Source organism: Solea senegalensis, linkage group LG11 (genome assembly GCF_019176455.1).
Source record: "Solea senegalensis isolate Sse05_10M linkage group LG11, IFAPA_SoseM_1, whole genome shotgun sequence".
In the NCBI taxonomy this organism is placed as follows: Eukaryota; Metazoa; Chordata; class Actinopteri; order Pleuronectiformes; family Soleidae; genus Solea; species Solea senegalensis.
In genome coordinates, this window is record NC_058031.1 from 5,026,174 (window position 1) to 5,049,049 (window position 22,876).

Below are 22,876 nucleotides of genomic sequence, written 5' to 3' on the forward strand. Positions count from 1 at the left end.
TCACATGTCATCCATGTGCCGACCTCAGCAGTGAGTCTGGCTCTTTGCCAGTAGCGCCGAGCTTCAGGCCTCAATCACTTACGTTCTCTGATCACCCAAAAGCTCATTCCGTCTCATTTGTCTCTAGCGAGCCGGCTGTGTCTCTGATTTCCGTTCTTAACAGAACATGCGGCTTCATCGACAGTGAAATGTGTCACCCGTGTTAAAATAACTGCATCTTGAGAAAAGAAAAAGACAAAGAAAAAAAGAGAGAACAGAGGCTCACAGTCGTTGTTGTAGACGGTCTCCCTGCTGAAGGCTCGAGGACGCTGCCAGCTGGTCCTCTTTGGGTTGCGACTAAAGAGACAAAAGAGGGAAAAGAAAAGAAAAGAAAAGAAAAGAAAAGAAAAGACAAGACACTCTCCTTAGAACCCTAATATTACTGGAATTAATATGACAGCCTTGGACTGTGTCACAGTTAGAATGAGAGATGAGTTCCACTGCAATAAGAGCATGTTTAATAATTAGTTTGACATTTTAGGTTACAGGTTTAATAGCTTTCTTTCTGAGAACTAGACCAGCAGATCAATAGCGCTCACTCAACAGCCCATTAAATACGAAGGCAGAGGCAGGAGATAATTAGCTATAACATAATTAAGCTTGATTTTAATCCGTGCTAAAAATGAGAGTCTCGTTTTGCTTCCAGTGATGTCTGTTTCCTCCCTAAATAGAGAATTAAAGCAAAACTGTGTCTGCTCTCCTTTAAATTCTGGTTACTATTCGACTGGCCTCTGTGGTCAGAAATCAAGCTTAGGTTATAACGTAGTCAGGGTTCATGGAATTAGATTCAAGATTATTAATGGTCACGCGGGTTATACAAGTACACACATGTGGAAAAACTTGTGCTGGTATGTTCCCTTTGGAATGAAAAATAATAAAATACAAATAGAATAGAATAAGAATGGAAATAATAATACATTTGTCAACTGCTGTTGTTTTTTAAAAATGTGCTTTATTAATAAAATTGGATTAGATTGGATTAGAAAACGGTGTTTCACAAACTTTATTCTGTATGGTGACTTTTATACATTTTAAATAACCAAATTAATAATACACTGCAAAATGTGACAAGATGATCAAATTTGTGCATACTGTGACGTTTCTGACCTTTCTGTGACCTCTAATATCATACTGAAGAGGTAAGTCAGCCGTTTGCAAGTGTTGACTTATTTAAAAACGTATGTAACATTATGTAAATCTTCAGCAAAAGGCTGGACAACATGTTCTTTTGCAATTTTATTCCACAAAATATTTCCTTCCTGAGATCCAGCCTCTGCAAACGACTGCTCTAGATCAATGACACAGTAACTGTCAGAATATGGAGCTCTTTTACACGTACAGTACTTTTCCCTGTCAGCAGCTTTAAGTGACTGGGTAAGGGAAAGGTTGGACTGTGGTTATGCAAACAGAAAGTGACTATTTTTACTTTACTTGTGTTTCCTGCTTTTGTCGTTGTGTTTTATGTTAATGTTGTTGTGTTTTCCTAAGTTAATGCTGTTGTTTTCCTATTTGCCGTGGTGATTTGCACTTCAGGGCCACCGTAAGTGACTGATGGGAGTAGGAATCTATTTGGGCTAAAGGGGAAAGTAACTTTCTTCCAGACAGATTCTTATGTTGCTGTTTCCGCCTTTTTTCCAGACTTTATGCTCATTATTTCCTTGCTTCACCTTTGTATTGTGCAAATAGACTTAAATGATGAAGAAACCTTTCCTTTAAAGGTCCAGTGTGTAACAGTAAGGATGGTTTATTGGCAGAAATGCAATATACTACCCATGAAACTGTTAAGTGTATAATTGCTGTAAAATAAAAATGGTTTAGCCTTAGAATAAGCCTTTTATATGTACTTTAGGAAAGGGTCTTGCAGATATACTGTGTCACACAGTGTGCATTTTCAACATCTTCTTGCAAAGGTCACTGCAGTTCCCTGAAGGGCTATGAAAGGGAGGATTGGGTGGAGGAGTCCTCCATTTAAAACAATCTGCTGTGTCACCATTGGATAGGATTCATTTGTACACACTGGACCTGCATCAGAGATGTGTGTAGACCAGGTGGGCACTCACTCTAAGTACAGAGACTCTCCTGGATCACTGAAGGCCTGTTCCCAGTGATCAGGCATCGCCGCTCTCACCCTGGCCCCACGTCTGCTGCCGATCACCCCATTCTCGATGAAGCTGCCGTCCCCGCCGCTGCTGGATGCTCGGGGCCGACCGGAGGAGCGGTGGCTGCTGTTGATGCCTCCTGCAGAACCTCCTGTGATGATAGGTGATTAAAAGAAAGGTGTTGAAAATCCACCCCGCCCCCAAAAAAACACTGTGGCTCATTATCGAACAGATGCAGTAGGTGAGAAAGTGTCTCCTGTGCTCTGTAATGACCTGATGCCGTGAATTCCATGGGGGTTGTCGGGCAAAAAAAAAAAAAAAAAGACCTGTGGTCAGCATCTTAGACTGCTTTGTCCTCACTTTGAGGAGGAAACAGTGTGTGTGTGATTGCCATTCTAGCAGAGGAGGGGGAAACAAGAGTTTCCTCTGCGCAGCTGTCCTTGTAGCTGTCCTTCAGCTGTGAGCTCTACCATGGATCTGAGACACATCAGACGGAACGTGCGGCGCCACGAGTCCTGCTGCACACGAAAAACTCTGGCCAAACCCAACCACCCACACTATAACACCTTAGAAAGTGACTCAGCAGAGGTCAGAGTGTTGGATAACTCGTCCACTCCATCCTGTTTTCATCCTACACCCGATCCCAAACTACACGCTGCTCTACCTTCCTGTTTTTAACACGTCCCTAATTATCTGGATCTCTGCCTGCCTGCATCTCTCACCTCCCACTAGCCTCGCTCTTATATTCTGTATCATCCTGGCTCCCTGCCTTCACCTTTACTACCTCTGTCATTACGACCCCTGCGATATCACTGCCTTGTCATCTTACCCTGACCTGCTCTTCTACTCTTTCCCAAAAACAGCCCTTGTAACTTATAATGTCGCCCCAAAAAAATTTAACTATAGTTAATTTATTCAAGAAGATAAAAATTCTGCATGCGTATTTCCATTAAGGGTTATTTTATTCTTCTATATACTTCATGGGGCATTGACCCTTTTAGAGACTTTGCACAGATCTAGATAAACCTATAGAATACACAATGTATTCATTAATAATAAACATGAATTGAACTTTTCGGCTTTGTGATGCAGCAAGTTAAATTACCATAATAACCACATGTTGGGTTTAACATGCAACTTCTCAGCTTTCAGAAACCGTTGGGAGTTTTTCCGGAAGAACACAGAAATGCAAAGTGCGATGCGCTCGGTGTTAAAGGCTTAAAACAACATTGTGAAGCAGAACTTCTTTTTCACTCACTTTTTGAAGAGCTTATGTATGAAGTAGTAAGAAAAACAACCATATCACAACAGTGCATCAATACTCAGAAATATCAGTCAACACTTAGACAACACTAAGTTAATTAAGACTTCTGTTTTGATTTTTGATTTCTGATCGTATATCTGAAGGCATTTGATCCATTTAAAACATAATCAACCTAGATTAAATTGCTTTATCATGGTGAAAAAGTATCTTCAATAATCCTGTGTTATACTTACCGTGACTATTATTTCAATTTATTTAAAAAAACCTTGTTTCTTAGTTCCTCCTCCATCACATCCTTGTGTGCAACCTTGCGTCCTTCCCTGTGCAGCCTAAAGCTAATGACCTTCCCCTGGATGTAATTCAGCAATCGATGAGGCCACAGCCCCGCTGAGAGTTTACAGCATACTAATCGTGCTAATGATTGATTAATGTGAGTATCCGTGAAAGGAGCGATAGATACAGGGACAAGTTAGCATTTAGCCGCTGGCAACTGTGCGGCGTTTAACAGACACATTTTCAATAGTGTCGATACTTCTTTTGATTCTTAAACCTATTACATTAAAAGTATTACGCCTCGGTTTGTCTTCATAGTTTACACATTCTGCTGTGCATGTATGAGCCAGGTGTCGGAGACGCTTACCTGACAGGCCTGAGTCGTCCTCGCTGTTTTCACCTTCGTCCACGCTCTTCTCCAGGTTGCTGAGCGATTTGCTGCGTGTGCGGAAGTTTCTGAGGAGGTTTCGATGTTCCTGGTAGGTGATGGGAGGGCTCTCTGTGCTGATGTGCACGGGCCGAGGAGTGCCGTAGTAATTTCCTGTGACAGAGAGGCAGAAAGTCCAGATTATAAATCCGATACACTGAATAAACTGTTCTTATGTTGCAACTCTGTTGATATAAATATTAAAGGGATACTTCATTTGCATTTAGCTTTGTATTAGTAGAATAGGGGTCGTATTTTTGAAAAATTGTGCTTCCCAACCTCATTTTCCCCTGCATCGCTAATTCCCCACTTTCTAGACCCACTCAAAGGGGGGCGGGACCTCATTCCCAGTGTCCGCCATCTTTGCTAACAGTTACGCTAACAGGACCAAGTGTCACTGGTGGGCACGTAACAAAGAAAAGAATGAAGATATTTCTCAACTCAGGGTAAACTGAGGTTAGGAAGCCCTTTTTTTCAAAGATTCTAACAATATTCTAGTAATACAAAGCTAAATACAAAGCAGTGAAGTATTCCTTTAAGATCCATAGCAGTGCACAGTCTGCATTTATAGTAGCGGTAGCAGTAATAGTACTTTATTCAGTTATATGCAAACAGCACTGACTGCAAAGCCACAGACAAAAGTTCATGTATGCCTTATATTATCCCCAGAAACATATGCTACTTCTCTAAAGATGAAAACAAAAGAAAGAAAGAAAAATATAAACATAAGGGTAAAAAGATACAGTACACACAGTGCATATGCAGTTGTCCATATGCTGTATATACACATACAAATACACACTTACACATGCACATACTAACATAACTTAAATCCCTCAAAAATAACACATTATATAACACTATTCCAGTGGTTCTCACACTTTCTATACCAAGTACCACCTGAGAAAATATTGGGTTTGAAGTGCTATACTTCATATGGTATAGTGAAATCAGATTAAGATGGCATGGGCCATAAGGTGGCTCTAATTATTATGATTATTTTGTCATTTGTTTCTTTTTCGACACAATCTGGTCAAAATTCCTCAGCTCCACTACGATCACATACTCTCGTGTATACAGTAGAACAGTACTTCTGATTTTCCTCCAAGTACCACCAGAGGAAGCTCGTGTACCACTGCTTTATTTGTTTGTTTGTTTGTTTGTCAAGTTTATTTCATTCATTTTGAAAACTTAAACACATAAAACAAATCTTTCTAATGAAAATAACCATAACTAAAATGTTAAGGAAATACAATGAAATGTGTTAAATTTGAGTAACAAATGGATGTTTTTTTTTCCCAGTTTTTAAATTTGCTTTTTTGTCTAAACTACTGGGAAGGGAGTGAGTTTGTGTATATTATTGTAATTTTGTTTTATATACTATGTAAATTGATTACTTGGGATAAAGGGGCAGAGATATTATTTTTCTTTCTGCTCCTTTTCTTTCAATACTTTTCTATTTTGTGTTTATATTATGTTGGGTGATTTTTTTTTATTTGTGAACGAAATTAAATGAATAAACTAAAATAATAAAAAGGAGCAGAAATAGGGAAAAAAATCTTATAGTATCTGCCGCTCTTTTACCGTGTGCTAGTGCACAATACACGAAGATAACAAAACAAAACATGGAAATATAACCAAAATAAGGTCATATTTGTTCAAGAAACCGTACCACAGTTCAAGAACCGTCTGTTCTACACCCTCTGTACATTACATACAGTATATTGTTAATATAATGAGTTCCAAAATGCTTTGAGTACCTGATTTAACAAATAAAGCAAGGACAGCAGGGTTATACTCCATGTCTGTGTGTACGTTGTATGTACATGATGTCTCCCTGGAGATCACCTGCTGCATAATATGCTCTATGTTCTGCTGCAGCTGCTTAAGAAGAAATGAAATTACCTCCACCCCACCTCCATTTGGCTCACGGAGATCCAAATGGGATGAGGGAAAACATTAGATTAGTGAACTCGGCAGCAGGGTCACCAGCCGTCGCCCATTTACCGTAGATTCTGCAGGCTCGTGCATGCACCGTGCCGCTGAACCCTCCCCGCTGCTCTGCTGTAGGGATGTGTCTGTCAATGTCACACGTAAGGCAGGGGAGGGTGACATTTATCGCTGCCATTAAACTCTTATAAATTATGGATGCTAATGTATGGAGGCTTTTTAATCAGATGCAGCAATCTGACCCTAATGGGGGGGGCGGGGGGAGGACGGCAAAGTAGATACTAGGTAAGCATCACCTGATGGCATTAATATGCCAGACAAGGCTGTAGACTTTACCAAGAAAAGTCTGCTCTTATTAATTATGCAAACCTCATTCCTCACAAGAAGAAACTGTTGAATGTTTATTTGGCAGGAGGACACGTTGAGTAAATACAAAAACGATCAGAAAACGCTCTTCAAAGGAGCAGTTTGACATTTTGGGGGAATATTTATGAGAAGTTGCATGAGGGTGCAGCCAATCTGAGCAGCATGTTAGTTTAGAGGAGGAGACAGCTTGGCTCAGTACAAATGTAACACAAGCTGTTTCCGTCTGTTTCCCAGTTTTAAATGATAAGCAGAGGCCATTGGCTGCCAGCTGTAGCGTCACATTTCACATTTACTACTAGATATGAGAGGGAGATAGATGGGGTATCTTGTCATGGGGTCAGTTCCTGCCCTTTATTTTTGTTAAAGTTCTTGGTTTCCTGTGTAGTGTGTTCTGCTGGCTGGTTGGCGGGGCGGAGCTTCTGAGCCACTCACCTGCAACTCATCTCCTCGTTTACTTCTGCTATTTTGACTCTGGTTTCTGGATGGTCTACTCCGTGTGGTAACGACCCTGTTTCTGTGATTCTCCGAGACTCTAGATTTTGTTTTGTTTTGTTTTGTAAAAAAATTTGTTTCTCCTTTTTTTTGCAAAAAAACGATTATTTTGGGTTCAGTCAGTTTATCTTTTAATATCGTCACCTATCTCGCTCTCTTTTTTTTTTTATCAAACTCTACTCCAATGTCAGACTGTATCTTTGAAGTATTGTTCCTGCAATGTCAGTTACATAAGATACCGACAGCTTGCACCTGCAATAATACCTTCTTATATAGGGCAATGCATAACTGCAGCTGTTATATTTTAGTCACCAATTATTTTAATTACACTGTTTATATGTTTGTTCAGTATTCAAAGAAACTGCAGTATTATAATTAAACGGACCTGGATAATTACACAACCAGCACTGCATTAAACACAACAGAGTAGAGTTTAGTTCATAAAGGTAGTTTCAAACAAGTTAAATGTGGTTGTCCAGTGTGTAACATTGACGAGTAATGTACTGCAAATAAATATGTTTCTACTGGGTAAAAATAAATGATTTGGTTTTCAAAATAATGCGCTTGAGGCAAGGGCCTTGCTTTCCAGAGGCCGCTATCTTGTACCGTCGTGTTTCTACAGCAGCCTGATAACGACAAACCAGCCAGAGCATGTGATTTGTGTTTTGAATTACAAGCTTACTAAGCAAACAAAGAAGAACTGTATTATTTTTGCTGCAGAGAGGCCACTGTAGTTCCCTGAGACCCTCGGGAACGAGAAAGGTGAACAGAGGAGTCCTCAGTATGTAGTAGTACACACTGGACCTTTAAAACATCTTTAACAGTCATTGAAATACTTGGAAACTCAAAATGTTTCATTGCAGGTCACTACAAGAGTTAGTTTTTTGGGTTTTTTTGTTTGACATTTTTAAAAAATATACCATTTACATGTAGAATCAAGATCAGTGAAGTTACCATATATGGTTCCTTGCCTGTCTAGGGTAAAACATTTTTCTAAAAGATGTGTATATATAAAATTATTATTATTTTTAATGTTAGGGTTACACTGTTTTTGCACAAACATTATAATTACATGAGATGTTCAACATCTTCACCTTTGAACTTGCCGCTCTCGAGCAGAGCTCCGGACTCCTCCAAGGAGAAGAACTCCTCAATGGAGACAAAGTTGTAGTCCACACCTGAGATTTCCCCGTCTCTGGGCAGCCTGGTTGTACCTGTGGGACGGAGACAAATAGGAAATATTATGTTATACATCAGAGCCATAAAGGGAGAGAGAGAGGGAGAGAGCTACCGCTGGCTTCACTGCGGTTGACATGTCAATTAATCAAGGCCGGTGCCTCTCATCTGGAGCGTTCAATCTGAGTTCAGTGTTAAACAAAACAGCAACTCAGCAAGCTATAAATAGCCCAAACATTAGTTTGATAAATGATATACAGTCATTCATTCATTTTCTACTGCTTATGCTTTACGGGGAGTGGTCGGAGCCAGTTACACTGTGTGAGAGGCAGGGAAACAATCTATACAGGTGGTCAGCCTATCCCAGGACAATCCAATCCAACTTTATTTATAAAGCACATTTAAAACAACTGAATTGAAATCTGTACGTACATAGTACACGGATAAACGAGACATGAACACATACAATAAAACAACAAAAACATGAGAACATCCACAAAATCAGTAAAGCACCAGGAATAAAGGTTCAACTCATGTTGTGGTAAAAGCTAATGAAAACAAATGTGTCCAAACAGGAAGAGAAGAAGCCTGACAGCCATATATGGTTATAAGGTATATGGTTAAATACACTTCGACATAATGTTTATTTATTCCACAAACACGCTTGGCAGTATATGTACTGTGTATGTAATCACTTTGAATGTTTAACCTCAGACAGTGTGTTTAAATATGTCTTTTAAAACCACAATAAACTCGTTTCTTCAACTTTCTCTCAACCACAAACACCCGTCTTTAATCATCTGACAGACAGTCATAAAAAAATGTTTTATATTGGCTTTATCATGATAACTGATCAACCAGCCCTACACAGGGCCAAAAATACAAACAAACAAACCTTCACCTCTGTGGTCAGTTGAGACTCCAAATAACCTAACCCCAATCTGTATGTCTTTGGATGATAGGAAAAGCTACATGGACAGAATATTGAAATTCCACAAAGACCGCAGTCAAACCAGCTTTAGTTAAAGGTGGAGTGGAAGATTATTTAATTGTTGTAACCAATTAATAAATGCATTGTCACAAAAATGAAAAATGTAGCCTGATCTAACTGTTTCTAGAGGATCTCCAACCCTACCTTTAAAGCATTCACCCTCAAACCAAAAATGTGCCCTTTGTTATTAGGAAGATCACAATAACTATGGCAGGCATTTACCAAAGCCATGTATTATGAATAGACCAGTAAGAAGGGAATTAAACATTCATGAGGCAGTGTGAAAGTCTTGAAGTCTTTCCATCACCTTTGCAAAGATGTTGCACACAGATGATCAATAGTCTGTCATCGTAATTGATTTGCGCTGACCTTGGCCTGGGAGAGAGCAGTGGGTCCAAACCACCACCACAAGAAAAAATACATCTCACTTCATCACAGGGCTGAAGAAGACGTTTTGCTGTATTTCTACCCAAGTTTCACAGATCTCACTATTAAATACACGTTTGGGCATGTAGTGTGAAATGTATCACGTTGGTTGAGTGAAAATCTCAAGTAATTTACAGACGGAACTATGAGACGCCCGCTCTGACCTTGAGATGACTTATTTCTCCCCCGAGGACAAAGACATACCAAAGGAGATGTCTCTGTCCTTCTCCTGATGGACCACATATGATGTCAGTGTGGAGCCGACAGGAGGGAGTCACACCCAGCTTCCCTATAAAACCTATGATTAATGCACCGCTGTCCTGGGAGCAGCTCCCCCAGCCACAGTGACACATGTGCAGGAGTGCACAGAACATGCACGCAAACACACACCATGCACAGTGCAGCACTACATTGACCTGACCTCTCCTTTATTGTGGCATATTGCATAGTTACTGTAAGGAATATGGCTGTGCCAGTAGTTGTATAAAGCTATTTCTGTTGGGCTGAATATGTTTCCACAAAGCAAATAAGATGCAACACTCGATTAGAGCTGAACGATGTTGAATAAATACCTCATTGCGGTTATTTTGACAGGAATAGCAATTGCGATATGACTTAAAAACGATTATTGTGTGTATTTGCGTACATCTGTGAGAAACAAAGACGTTCCCTTCAGTCTGTAGAATAAGATGTGTGTAGGGTAAGACAATAATGAATCCATCCATCCATCTTCTACCGCTTTTAAAAACTCAGGACATTCAGTTTTCCCTCACAGAAGAAAAACCCAACAACTTGGCAACACTTAACTTTGTGTCATTTTCCCTTTAGGAAATAGTTGCTGACAATTCTTCCGTTCATTGACTAATTGATTGATCGACTAATCAATCCAGTTTTTTCCCTGTTGAGCTCCTTACAACTCAGCCAGAGGAGTCTGACCCTCAGTCCCTGGCTCATCAGGAAACTGTCTGGTGCTTTTTAAAGACGATGAGAAGAGCTGTGACGTGATTGGCTCCTGTAAACTCCACCTGCTCGCACTGTTTTAGTATCAGTGCAGCACCAAAGGCTGCGTGTGCGCCCCAAAAACCTCATGCGTGCCCACAGGATTGAGCTTGCAAACCGTTAAAAGGGGAAATAAACTGTCCATGTGTCTTAATTGACGATCCAATAGCGAGACATCTGAATGTGTGTGTAATTCTTCTCCTTTCCCTCAGGACACACAGTATCACTCCAACTGATATGGTGCGAGGCAGGGATTCATTATCTATGCACCCTTCTCGAAGATATATATGACATGTCAGCAGGGGAACAGGATAGATTATTGACATCTTCTTCTTCCCCCCGCCCCTTCCCTGTAGGCGCCGCACACTGATCCCCCCGGGACTCGGGTGAGATAGGGATTTAAGAGGTAATTACACAGAAGTCTGTCTCAACACCCTGAGAGAGCTGTCTGTCAAGATCATCGCACACAAATAACTAACAATGAATCCTCCAGTTGAAAAGGCCACAGACGGTCTGCCCGACGACGCAGCAGCAGCAGCAGCAGCAGCAGCGGCAGGCGTCTTAGAATAACTTAATGATGATGTTTCTTATCTCTGATTAATTCTTATTACAAAGGACTTTTTCATGAAGGAGAAAGAGACACAGACGGTCTTTGAAACCATGACATTGGCTCTGAATTGTCCAAGGCCACATGTACAATTGGTTACTTCAATGAAAGGAAAATATATATGGGAACGTTCAGAAGGGTAATGTGAGGTCAGCAAAGCCAGCACTCACACAAATTGGTACGAATGTAGAGAGAAAAGAGGGCAATCGTCGAGTGCGTGGTAGAGAATGCTATGTTACTATGTTACATAAAGAGGTTTACACGTTTACCTGCTCCCCAGGCTGCCTCAGTATGAGACCAGCAGACTGCAGTAAGCCCCTCCTCCACTCTGTCACTCTGGCACTCTGATTTTTGCTTTTAATTTAATTTCCTGCTTTAGATTATTGATACACTGGTCCACATTTCACTAATTCTATCATTCATTTCCATTTTTATGCACTGCCCTCCTGACAAAGCCTTTGTCATGATATTTATTGCATCGGTGCCAACTCAACCATCAGACAACACTGTCTCGACAAAAGGATTCAGCGAGCGAGGTCCTCTTTAAATAGCACCGTGACACTGAGCCACAGTTTCAGAGGAAGAAATAACATCCAAAAGGAACAAAAAAAATCTAAACTTAAGCTTTCTAAAAACCTGAATGATTCACGAGACGAGGCAAATAAATCTGCATTATGTAACGTATCGTTTTGATTATTAACAACATAAGCATAAATACTATGACAAGATGTCTCCTGAAACAGGAGGAACATACATGGACCTGAAGGGGGCCACAATGAGCCGCCGACAAAAACGTCTCAGCTGTTACATCAAACACAGCTGCCTCCTCCCAAGAAAACAACAAAAGCAAGAAGAAAACTCTGCTGCTTCTTTACACGTACAAGTGTTCTGAAATTAGATTTCATGCTCCTGAGCCATCACGTGTGTCCTGGTATCAGCATGAGAACAACGGCATCTTACTGTGTCATCTCCTGCAGATCAGAGGATTACACGACAGACTGAGCCTCCGTCTAGTTGTCACTACGAAAGGAAAATGAACTTAAAGATGTGGAGTGGTCCGAAGTTTGACGCCAACAACGCGGAGAGGCAGACTTACGACATTTTAAGGAACAACAAATGTTCCGTTTCTATAAATCCTTATGTGAACAAATCTCAAAGAGGTGGTTCATCTGATTTCTTCCTCCATTCACTGTTTAATTCTGATTAGAAAACGCTAAAGGCACAGTTTCTTTGTGCAATGTAACATAATCTGTGCACATGCATGACCAAGCATGGTATGAATACAACTGCAATCACACTATATTATATTATGAGTGCAGGTAAATAGATTGAGGAGCGCTGTGGGGTTTGACCTGTGTCATCTTCTGTCAGCCAGTGTGTGGTGTGGTGGCAGACTGTCCCACATGACCTACTTCCCGGACTAAAAGAGAGATTAGCAACAACTCTGCACACAGCCACAGCAAGGTTAAGACCACGGACACACTGGGTGTTCTGTCTCCTCCGTGCCACCTTCTGCACGTGAATAAAAATGGATATAAAACGCAGAAAACGCAGCAAAACAACCAAAGCTATCACACGACTCGGCTGCTACGTCCTTTTGTGCAGTGACATCATATTATAGAGGATTAAGACAGCAACAGATGTACAACAACTACGCTGCCTTTGAGCTTGATTTTATTCATACTCATCCGAATGAGACTGTTCACTGCATGTCTGGAAAACTGTGCAAATGAAAGGAACAACCCTTAGATGTAGCACCAACCTACAGAAAGCAATAGTCTGGGGGCAAAGGGGTGAGGACTGTGAGGGGAGAAGCCACTGAGGCTAGACCTGCTGTCTTTGTGACAACACATTCTGTTGCTATGGAAATGGATTGCACATGTGGCATTTCAGTTTCATAAACAAGCTTTCCGGCGATGATGTATAATTTTTTTTTTCTCTCCCCTGCACAAGTTGCATACATTGTCACAAGAAAGTGTGGGAAAACATTCCTGCAGGTTTAAATGCCAATTAACACCAAGACGTTCACACGGCGACAACTATGTGATGTGTTATCAGGCGATTAATGAGCTCAGTAACTGTGGCTGCGAGGACGTGAAAGTGGAGCAAATGAAACAAGATTAAGAGTGAAATGTGGCGTACACGAGGCAACGGGACTTACAAGGGATGGCGCGGAGGTAGAGGTTCTCTCGGATGACCTGCTGGAGCTGGCTGTCCACTGAGCCCGGTGTGAAGCACTTGCTCAGATACAACCTGAGATCCTTGCACAATGTGGAGCCTGAGGGAAGGGCAAAGAAAGAGGAACGACATGAGAGAGGAGGAAGAAGAGGCAGACGAACACACACACACACACACGTGAAGATATCAGCTGTTTATGCATCAACAGCCCGATGATTAGATTTGGTTGTAGCCTGTCAAACAGAGACTGATTTAACACATCACAGCCGTAAACTCGCACATTCACACATACTGATCTTTCTATATCACGTCTATCCTGGGTTTATGAGGTGTTTCCCCGAGTATCTCATGCAAACAACCCACTGAGGTTGATTGTTCCAGACAAACAGGTGGGATGCTGTCACCCAGGGAGTCTGGGACGATCACCCGGGCTCAGTTTCCTCTCCCTCTCATCTCTTAATATCATCTCAAGTGCTTTAAAGCCTCCGATGACAGGCCACTTGCTGTTACGAATGGTTTAGGCGCATCTCCAGCTTGTCACTCTGACAGACGACCACTCTGTCAGTGCCTCCCCTGCAGACTGACACCCAGCAGTCGACACCTCTGCCTCCCCTTACCCCCTACCTTCTGTTACTGTGGTTCGTGCAGGTAAAAAGAATGTATCAGAATTGTCAGAATGCCTTAAAAAAGAAAAAACCCTCACAGTGGCGTAACTTTGTTAGTGCAGGCAGTTGACTGCGTGTACATATGAGTGGCCACATATGGCATTTGCCTATAAAGAGAAATGAATCTAGCCAGCTGCCTTTTGGGAGATGTAATGGGCTTTTGTTCATTATGTTACGAAACAGCTGCTATTTTCTAGTCTATTGAAGAGCGAAAATCTCCAACCTGAGCGTCAGCTCTTTGAAACCAAATGAGCCGCCTGTGCTGGGGGTTTTATAATAAATGTGAAATCATTGTACCTTGTGCAAACATTTCATATAAACATACAAGACGCTATTAACGTGAGGCAGTCGGGTGTCAAGGTTAATGGACGACACAGACGTGAAGCAGTAGCATGCGGTCAGAAACCACTGTGGGAAAATATAAATCTTTTGAGTGTTTAATGGATAGATCACATCACTACTCTGGTCCACAGAGTAACCGCATTAGTACTAAACCTTCAAACTGCTTTCTACCTCTGGGGAAAGAAGCCAAGCGTCCTTTGTTTGAGATTTGGAGCACAGGGAGTTGTTGTAGGAGTAGGAGTAAGGAGGAGGTGTGGTACAGCAAACCTGCATATCAGCTCATCCATCACTGTCCACACTGTATGCAGTCAAGCTGCTCAGGGAGAGCCAGGCATACTTCAGGAATGATAATGGATCCACCAGCAGCAGAGGAACTGGGAGCAAAGGTCCTCGTTTATACCCCTGTGGCCAAATCAGCCATCAATCTGACCAGCAAGGCCATCAGGAGCAGCAGTCAGGTGACACTCTGGTGACTTACTGCTCTGTCCAGAGCCAACAAACACATCCATTACCCCCAGCACCCTGTTCTTAACACCAAGGCCCCTCACGAGTGACAGACATCTATATCGTCACACATGTCACCCACAATTTTGACCCCCCCCCACCCCCACCAACATATTGACAGATTGCCTTGACATATTCAGACTACTAACTGACGAGTGCACATCAGCATCAGAGAACAGTCCACAGACTGCAGATTTGGCTCGTGGGTGTCAGAGCGCGGTTACTGAACAGGATCATCATGGATGACAGATAACGCTGGAGAAACACAGTGAAACAGACTGATGAAGCAAGTGAAATGAGGCGCAACATGTGAAACCGCCTACAGCTTTATAGGGAGGCAATTAAAGAATTAACGCATGATTATGATTGATGTGTAAATCGTACATGCCAGTAGCAGAAGAAAGACGCGTTTATCTAACTTATAGAGAGTGAGTTAAATGCAAAGTGTGTAAATTCTCCTGCTTAATCCAAACAATAATGAAAGACCTAGTTTGATGACATCAGGAAAGAGCGTGGGATCATCGCAGACTGTGGACTACAGAGCGTGGGATCATCAAAAGATAACACACTGGCTAACTGGTAGAACCACATTTTTGTGTTTTTAGCCTTTAATTTCAAGATTATTTTATCCTTTCTTCATGCATATTGTTAAAAATGTATGCCAGGTTGTGCATTTTTGAGAGTTCTCAATTTTGTTTTCATGTATTTTTTTTATTTTTTGTCTACTGTAAAGAATGTAAAATACTCACACTGAAACACCTACACACAAAACTGTGCACTATTTTCTGATGCATTATGACAGAAAACGTGGCAATTTAAGGGTTAAAACTTTAAAAATGCATTCATGTTTGATATGTATGACGAGGACTGATGTTAGTTTAAAAAACTGCTTTCAAAAAAAATTATTATTCATCCAATTTTTATAGCTTCATTTTTTATGAGCAGACTTTGGCACTCTAGTGTGCTAACGAAAACCAAAATGCATATAAACAAATGTTTCTGCTAATCTTTCACATATACCAAAAATAATCGGTGGCATGAAGTATATTGAAATTCATTTATTTATTGTGTTTTCAGACCCATTAAATGAAGGTGCATCATGACAAAAATGTGGCAATATAAGGGTTAAAACTTAAATTTGATATGCCTGGAAAGGACTGCTGTTGACTTAAAACAACTAAGTGTTAATAGAACACAAGTTAGAGCAGAGATAGGTTAAGTGGATGATGTCATTAAAGGGCGTACAAATTGAAACAGTTCAATACCTTTGATAGAAATACTGATTATATAAAGAAGAGTGCTGGAAAAGTTGAAATGTATCACATTTTAGCAGAAATGTTACATGTTATCTAATCACTTTGAAAAACCATACCTGGTGACACAGTTTTGATGCGGATGGGATGGGGACAGGAGTTGAGAACGCCACGCACGTCTCCTAATGTCATCCCTAACACAGGTGTCCCACCAATTTCTAGGATGATGTCACCCACTGTGAGTCCGCCCCCCGGTGCCGACGTAACAAAGGGACACTCTCCATAATCCGCTCCGCCGCCAATGGCGAGCCCGAGCTCCCCCGACGAGCCGAGCAAAGGGACGAAGCTGTCCTGGACCCTGGAACGCCAGTGCAGCTTCTTCACCGCTGTCTTAGACATGGCAAATGAGCTGGAGAGGAGGAAAAAAAAGAAAATGAGATTAAAGGGTGGGCAGAAGGCGTGAGAAAAAAAAAGTAGCTAGGGAGAGATCATGTGACTTCTGGTAGAAGTTTTTTTTTTGCTATTTAACCTTTGCCAGCTGTCAAGGTCTGAGGTCGAGGGAGTTGGTGTGTGTGTTTCACAGCAGAATACGTGAAATCCATGAATAATTCCAGCTTCGTGGGTTGTCTCTGAGACCGGACGAGTTTGATGATGCAGGAATAACACAACACTCTTGTTTTATGCAAACATACTACGGCATAGTACACGAATGTCCAGTGCAAGTGAACAGACACACAGACACTCTCCCGCATGCTCTGTGCAGTTGCTGCAGGCTGATGGTATGTTTTCATGTAAACACACACACAAGGAGGAGTGAGAGCACATTCCACCACATCGTGAGTCACATGGGAAAGTCTGTTTGGCGTTCGATAAATGTACGGGTCAATGAATGCACACTGGTTGTGACAGGCAAACTGAGAACCTGGCTACAGATAAACACCACTCATTTCTGTATCTACAGAGACGCATGGCGCTTTCACACCAATATGGATTTTCATAGATTTTCCTGGACATTGAATAATTACCCCGTTTTTGCCTGCATATTGTATTCCCGTGAACAGACTCTTTCTTTTCTCTGCTTTAGACACAGTGTGATTTTTGGTGAACAGAAGGGCGAGAAGCCTGAAGGTAAAAAAGCAGCGCCGAAAATAAAAGCAACATGTTTTCTCCCGGTGAGCAGCTGTGCGTGTCTGAGCTGAGGATGGAGCTGACACATCTGAGACGGCCGGGATGTGACAGCTGTGATATCCGGAGAGATGTGGTCAGTGTTCCTCTGACATCCTGACGGCGGCATCGTCACTTTGACACACGCAGGACTGAGTAAACAGAATCGCACAGCGTGTGGGCAGTTTGACAGAGAGAGAGAGCTCCTTATGGAGAGAACTAGTTCAAATTTTAGATCATAAACGAACAATTGTCTCAGCATGCCCTGACACAAGTGAAATGTGAAATGTGGCCTTGGCTGTTTTGTCCATTTTGGCTGTTAAATGACATAAAATGACATAAAAAGGCTAATTCTAACACTCTGAAAAGCAAACTCTTTTTTATTTTAACACTGGACCTTTAAAGTTCTCCTCCTTGCATTAGAATCAAGAGTATTAATCATCCTGACAGTGTCAGACAGTGACACTTGGGCGGGACAGCGTCAATTGTTCCAAAAATAACTCTGTTTATGTAAATGAAAAAATGCCTCTCACTTGATTTATTACACCAGTTTATTCTCTATTTGAAGAGTTTAGGTATTCAATCACTAATTTCCCGGTCTTCTTCAATACATCATGTCTATTTTGTAAGTTATGGTCCGAGTTAGAGTGGAATAGATTAGTGTTTCCCAAACTTTATATGTATGGGGACCCACTTTTTAAAGATGACAAACTGTCACGACGCCACTTCACAATATAAATCCTTACAAGAGCAAATCTGTTTCTAACTGTAACATTTCTAACTGTGTTTACGACCATTTCTGCAGCTGCTAGTGTTATTTTTAATAGCTGACCCACTCATTTCCAAGTGACACCGAAACAAATGATGTCCCACGACACATCTCCGGGTTCAGACCCAGTCTCTAGGAACGACTCAAATAGACAATCAGACTGGCACCAGGGGTCCCTCAATCAACACGCTAAGTTTTTGACTAGTTTGGTGGTGTCGTGAAGCAGCGTGGAATCGGTGGTGGTCCATTACTGACAAACAGACACCATTTCCTTCCACGCTCTGATGTGATGATGTAGCGGTTTGTCCACATGTGGTACAGTAGTACACAAATGTGTTTGCAGCATTCGATATGCGCTTTACGGTAGACATGAAGGTAACCAGTGCTTTGTAATACACAGAAGAGTCATAGGAGAGTATTTAGTAAGTGTTGTTGCCTGTTCTGGCGCTCAATAAATTCAGTCAAAGTTCAGGAAAATTCTCCACGGTCCTTTAATAACAGTAGAGACGGGGGAAAGACGATGTCTGCTGACCAAACTAGTCCGTTACCTTGGATGTACATAAAGATTTCCATGGATCTAAAGAGTGTTGGAAACTCTTGACTAATCTAAGCAAACTACTCAAAAGTCGAAACATTAGTCTTGATGTTTTTAATTTTTAATTTGAAAGCAGAAATGTTAACGTCACATATGTACGAAGTGCATTGAACTCATTTGGAAGAAAAAAAACTAATTTTTTTCCCCCTCCTGTTTTTCAGGGCAAAGTCCTCAGGTGCCAGCATAAAGTCGACAAACTACTGGTAATGCCATCGATGTGACTATCAGGACTATCTCCCAGTGTCTTAAACCCAGATCAAAGTAAAACTTGATTAAACTAAACAAGCCGTACATGTTGTTATAAATCGAACTCTCAATAAAGGAATGAATGCGTTTATTGTTTCAAATGCGCTCGAAACTTTACTCAGAAAAACCAACCATGAAAATAAATTACTCAGAAAAACAGACCAACATTTTTTTTTTCAAGTGAATGCAATGTGCTTCCGTACATATGCATACTGATGGCAAACAGTGACCTGTCCGTCCTCACACTTCCCAACACCACCTTCTCATCTAAATATGGTCTCTTCTAGTTTTTAAAAAAAAACAGTGGACGTCAAGGCGGATTGACATGACAGTGACATATTCACAGCAATGGTTGTTGCTCATTTTTGCCAAAATGTCACACCCTTTCACTTACTTAAGAACACCAGCGCTGACACAAACCAGCTCTCTAACATTGCAGTTACTGGAGAATATTGACGTCGCAGTTTTCACACGTCACTTCACCTGCATGTAATCCTGTTACTGTAAGTGACTGTGTATGACTACGATAAACCCTCAGCTGGGCGGGTGTGGAAATAACACAGTGAAAACACAGCCCCAGTGGTGGCAGGCTGGACCTTTTCACCCAGCAGACCTAATGAGACTGCTTTACAGAGTGTGAGAAGGACAGGACATGAGTAATCCTCTCCACTTGATTGGTCATTCGACTGGCAGATCTGACAGAGATCCTCTATTTCCCTCCTCTCTCCTGCTGCCACAGTAAAAAAGAGAGTCTCTTTTTTTTATGCACAGACATGGACAGAATGGGGAGGAGGAAAGCCGGGAGCGAATAGATTAAAAGATAAATAGGGTGAGGGTAACGTTTATCAATGAAATACAGATGGATTGCACACATTTGGGGGAGGAGAGGAAAAAAGGGGGGCACACAGAGAGAATGCATCACAGTCTGTGTTTTGGCAGAGGAATCTCTCGTTTGACCTTGCAGCTCAGGTGACACGAGTCAGAGCCTGAAAAGCGATTGAGTCGGTTGCCAAAACACTGAGAATCCAAGAACACACATTGTGCATCTCAGCCGCTGGTTCAAAGCCAGCATTCATCACTGTGACACTGTTTACAACGGCGTTGTTTTATCATGGAATTATGCGTATTATTCCATCGCTGCTAAACAGCGCCTCCAGTTACTCTCTCCCTCTCTTCCTCTGTCACTCTCTAGCCCACTACCCCACTGTGAAACCTTCTGCGGCAACGTTGTCGACCTGCTTCCCCAAAGCCAGCCATCCACCCACACAGAGAACAGCAACGCGACATGCGTTAAGTGTGTCGTGAGACGGGAATTAGAAGAAAAACATAAACTTTTTTTTTTCCCCCATCTAATCATAAAAACCATGTTTCCCCCGTGCATCAATCTGCAATCGTAATACTATAAGCTGTTAGTCTCTTCATGCTTTATCTAAAGATTTTGCGGCAGTCGTGATTAAAGTGCTAAAAATAAAACTGATAGTCTGACGGTATTATCCTTTCCTGTTGAGCCCACAGAGTCTCAGTGTGTATCTATTATATGCAATGGAGGCTGAGTGTGTTGTGCACAAGTGGTAACTGTTGTCTTGACCCCGTGCGTCTGACTGGGGTTTAATGAGACCCGGCCTGTCAAGTCCGCTGAAGCCTGGACTCGTCCAGCAAACACACAGACACACCCTGACGCTGCTTTGCTCTCGCTCTGCTGCTGCTGCTGCTGGTGTTGATGTTTCAAACTGGCCCTGCACGCTCATCTTACTGTGTCCATTAAAAACAGAGCGCTGGGTTGACACTGAGGCTAGAGAGGAAAGTTGTATCCTCACATTAGACACCATGTCTAGTTTTATTATAATTACATATGTAGTATACAATTTAATGTATATAATAACTTTTAAATATTAACAAATGTCCGTTACATTCAATGAGTTCACACTATTATACTGATTAAGCCCATCAGCTCCAAACAACGTGTTTCTCAGTGTGTGTAGGTGTTGAGATCATACAGTGACATTCCCACACTGCACACAGGAAGTGATTTGTTCTATGCTGACACGGATGGAGGTCACAGCAACATTGCGGTAGCAGCTACAAACTGGTTGGAGTATGACTGAAAACACAAAGATGCGTCCGCAAAAAAGAAGTTTCAGAAGTGACTGAATGCTATTCTCTTACAGTATTTCTCTGTGCCGTAAATTGAGTTGTGATTGTAAATTGTAATTGTAAAGAGTTAAAGAGGCTGAAAAGTGGAACAGTGTTTTACTCTTGGACAAGATACACATTGATGAAGTAACTAAAGCAACATTCTAGTGTATATGTACATATATACAGTATATATAGATACACATATATACATATATATGTATATATATATATATATATATACATATATATATATATACATATACTATATATTATACTATGTCTAGCATAGTATCTACTACTCCATATAAGTTACTATTATCAACTACACTGAGGAATACAGGAAGATGCATAACATCACTTCTTTCACAGAAAAGTTTGCCTGACTCCAATTCATATAAATGAATTTCTAATGAATGAAAGTTCATTCATTAGCATTAAAAATTAATAATGCTGAAATAGCCTTACGTACGGCGCCTTTACTGTAATTGTCCATGAAAGTCACTCCAGACAGTTTCTGGAGCTTCTCCTGCCACAAATTTCCTGATAATATCAAAGTGAACCCCTGTGAGAATACAGCAGCAAGTGGAGGATTGTCCTGTCTCCTACAAGCTCAAGCCAGGCGCCACCGTGCCCTGGGTGTTCTGGACATTCTCCTCCCGTTGAGCAAGTGTCTGACCCAGACAATATCCCGTCGTGTTCATCATGTATGGACAACAAACAGAAAATGTCCAGGCCATAATATTTCTTCATACATTTTCCATAGCTAATGCCTGGAAACAACTCCCGTGGCAACCAAGGCTTACAGCATAGGGGACAATGTAAACGTGCATGGTGTCATTTGTCTGTAGCCATTACGCTGCACAATTCATTTCAACATCATAAAAAGGTTGTCAATTTCATCTGAAATGACAGTCCTGGATGAAAAGACGTCAAAATATTAACATCAATCTGTCAGGTTGAGGTATGATGGAAACCTCTTGATGGCTAAAAAAAAGAGTCAGGGAATCATGAAAGACATTAGAATTCAGTCACTGCAACTATGTTTGTAATTTCATGGCTCGCGACTAACTCACTCCAGGAAAACAAGCACATCAAACAGCGAGGAGGACACACTATCCTGATTCAAGGATATCTAACGCTATAAAAAGAGAAGCTCTGAGATTTCTGACCTTCAGGTCATGAAAGAGCTGACCGATACATATCTTGTTTCACTGACTTCCTCTCCACCAGTGACCTCCTCGGAGTTTCTACAGCTTGCAACCGTGGTCCTCATGTGTAATTTCAAACCACAGCAATCTGTCGCTGGTACAACACACACACACACACACACACACGTCCTCTTTAAGCTATTCTTAGTGTTTTCTTCCTTTTGCTCATTGTTTAATCAGAAAGCATAAATCATAGGCTCGAGGTTATTATGCCTCAGTGTATAGTACAAACAGCTGTGCCTTTTCACTCTAAATGGCATTAACAAGTGTTTTTAATCATTTCAGGGTGATTATTTCATCTCAACTAGGGACTGGGAATGAATATTTCATTATTCATGCCCACCATTTATTACAAAACGTCAATTTGTTCACGTGAAATTTTCGTAAAAAGATGGCAAGCGGCAAAGTGGAAAATGATTTATCAACGACTGCATCTGTTATCTACGGAAGAGTATTAACGTAGAAAGATATTTTAAAAACCAAAACAGTATGAATTCTGAGATTCAAATTAGACTTTAATCTCAGAATTACGACTTTAATGTCAGAATTCTGACTTTAATCTCAGAAGTCTGACTTTTTTCTCAGAATTCATGCTGTTTTTTTGTTGTTTTTTTACATGTGGCACTAATACTCTTCCGTATTCATCACACTGTGTCGGTAGTGGCGAGCATTTAGTGAGTGGACTGCGCGTGTGTTTGCAGAAGTGA

At 41.3% G+C, this 22,876-nt stretch overlaps 1 protein-coding gene across 1 annotated transcript in view; it reads right to left on the bottom strand.

The window, feature by feature from the left end:
* LOC122777518 (membrane-associated guanylate kinase, WW and PDZ domain-containing protein 1) overlaps positions 1-22,876 on the bottom strand; it is a 41,613-nt gene that overhangs the window by 13,241 nt on the left and 5,496 nt on the right. The window contains exons 2-7 of the mRNA XM_044038812.1: positions 16,171-16,460; positions 13,271-13,387; positions 8,005-8,124; positions 4,043-4,216; positions 2,100-2,289; positions 266-336 (exon numbers count right to left, since the gene is read on the bottom strand). Of these exons, the coding sequence (XP_043894747.1) occupies positions 266-336; positions 2,100-2,289; positions 4,043-4,216; positions 8,005-8,124; positions 13,271-13,387; positions 16,171-16,460 (962 nt within the window). The remainder of the gene's footprint in view (positions 1-265; positions 337-2,099; positions 2,290-4,042; positions 4,217-8,004; positions 8,125-13,270; positions 13,388-16,170; positions 16,461-22,876) is intronic.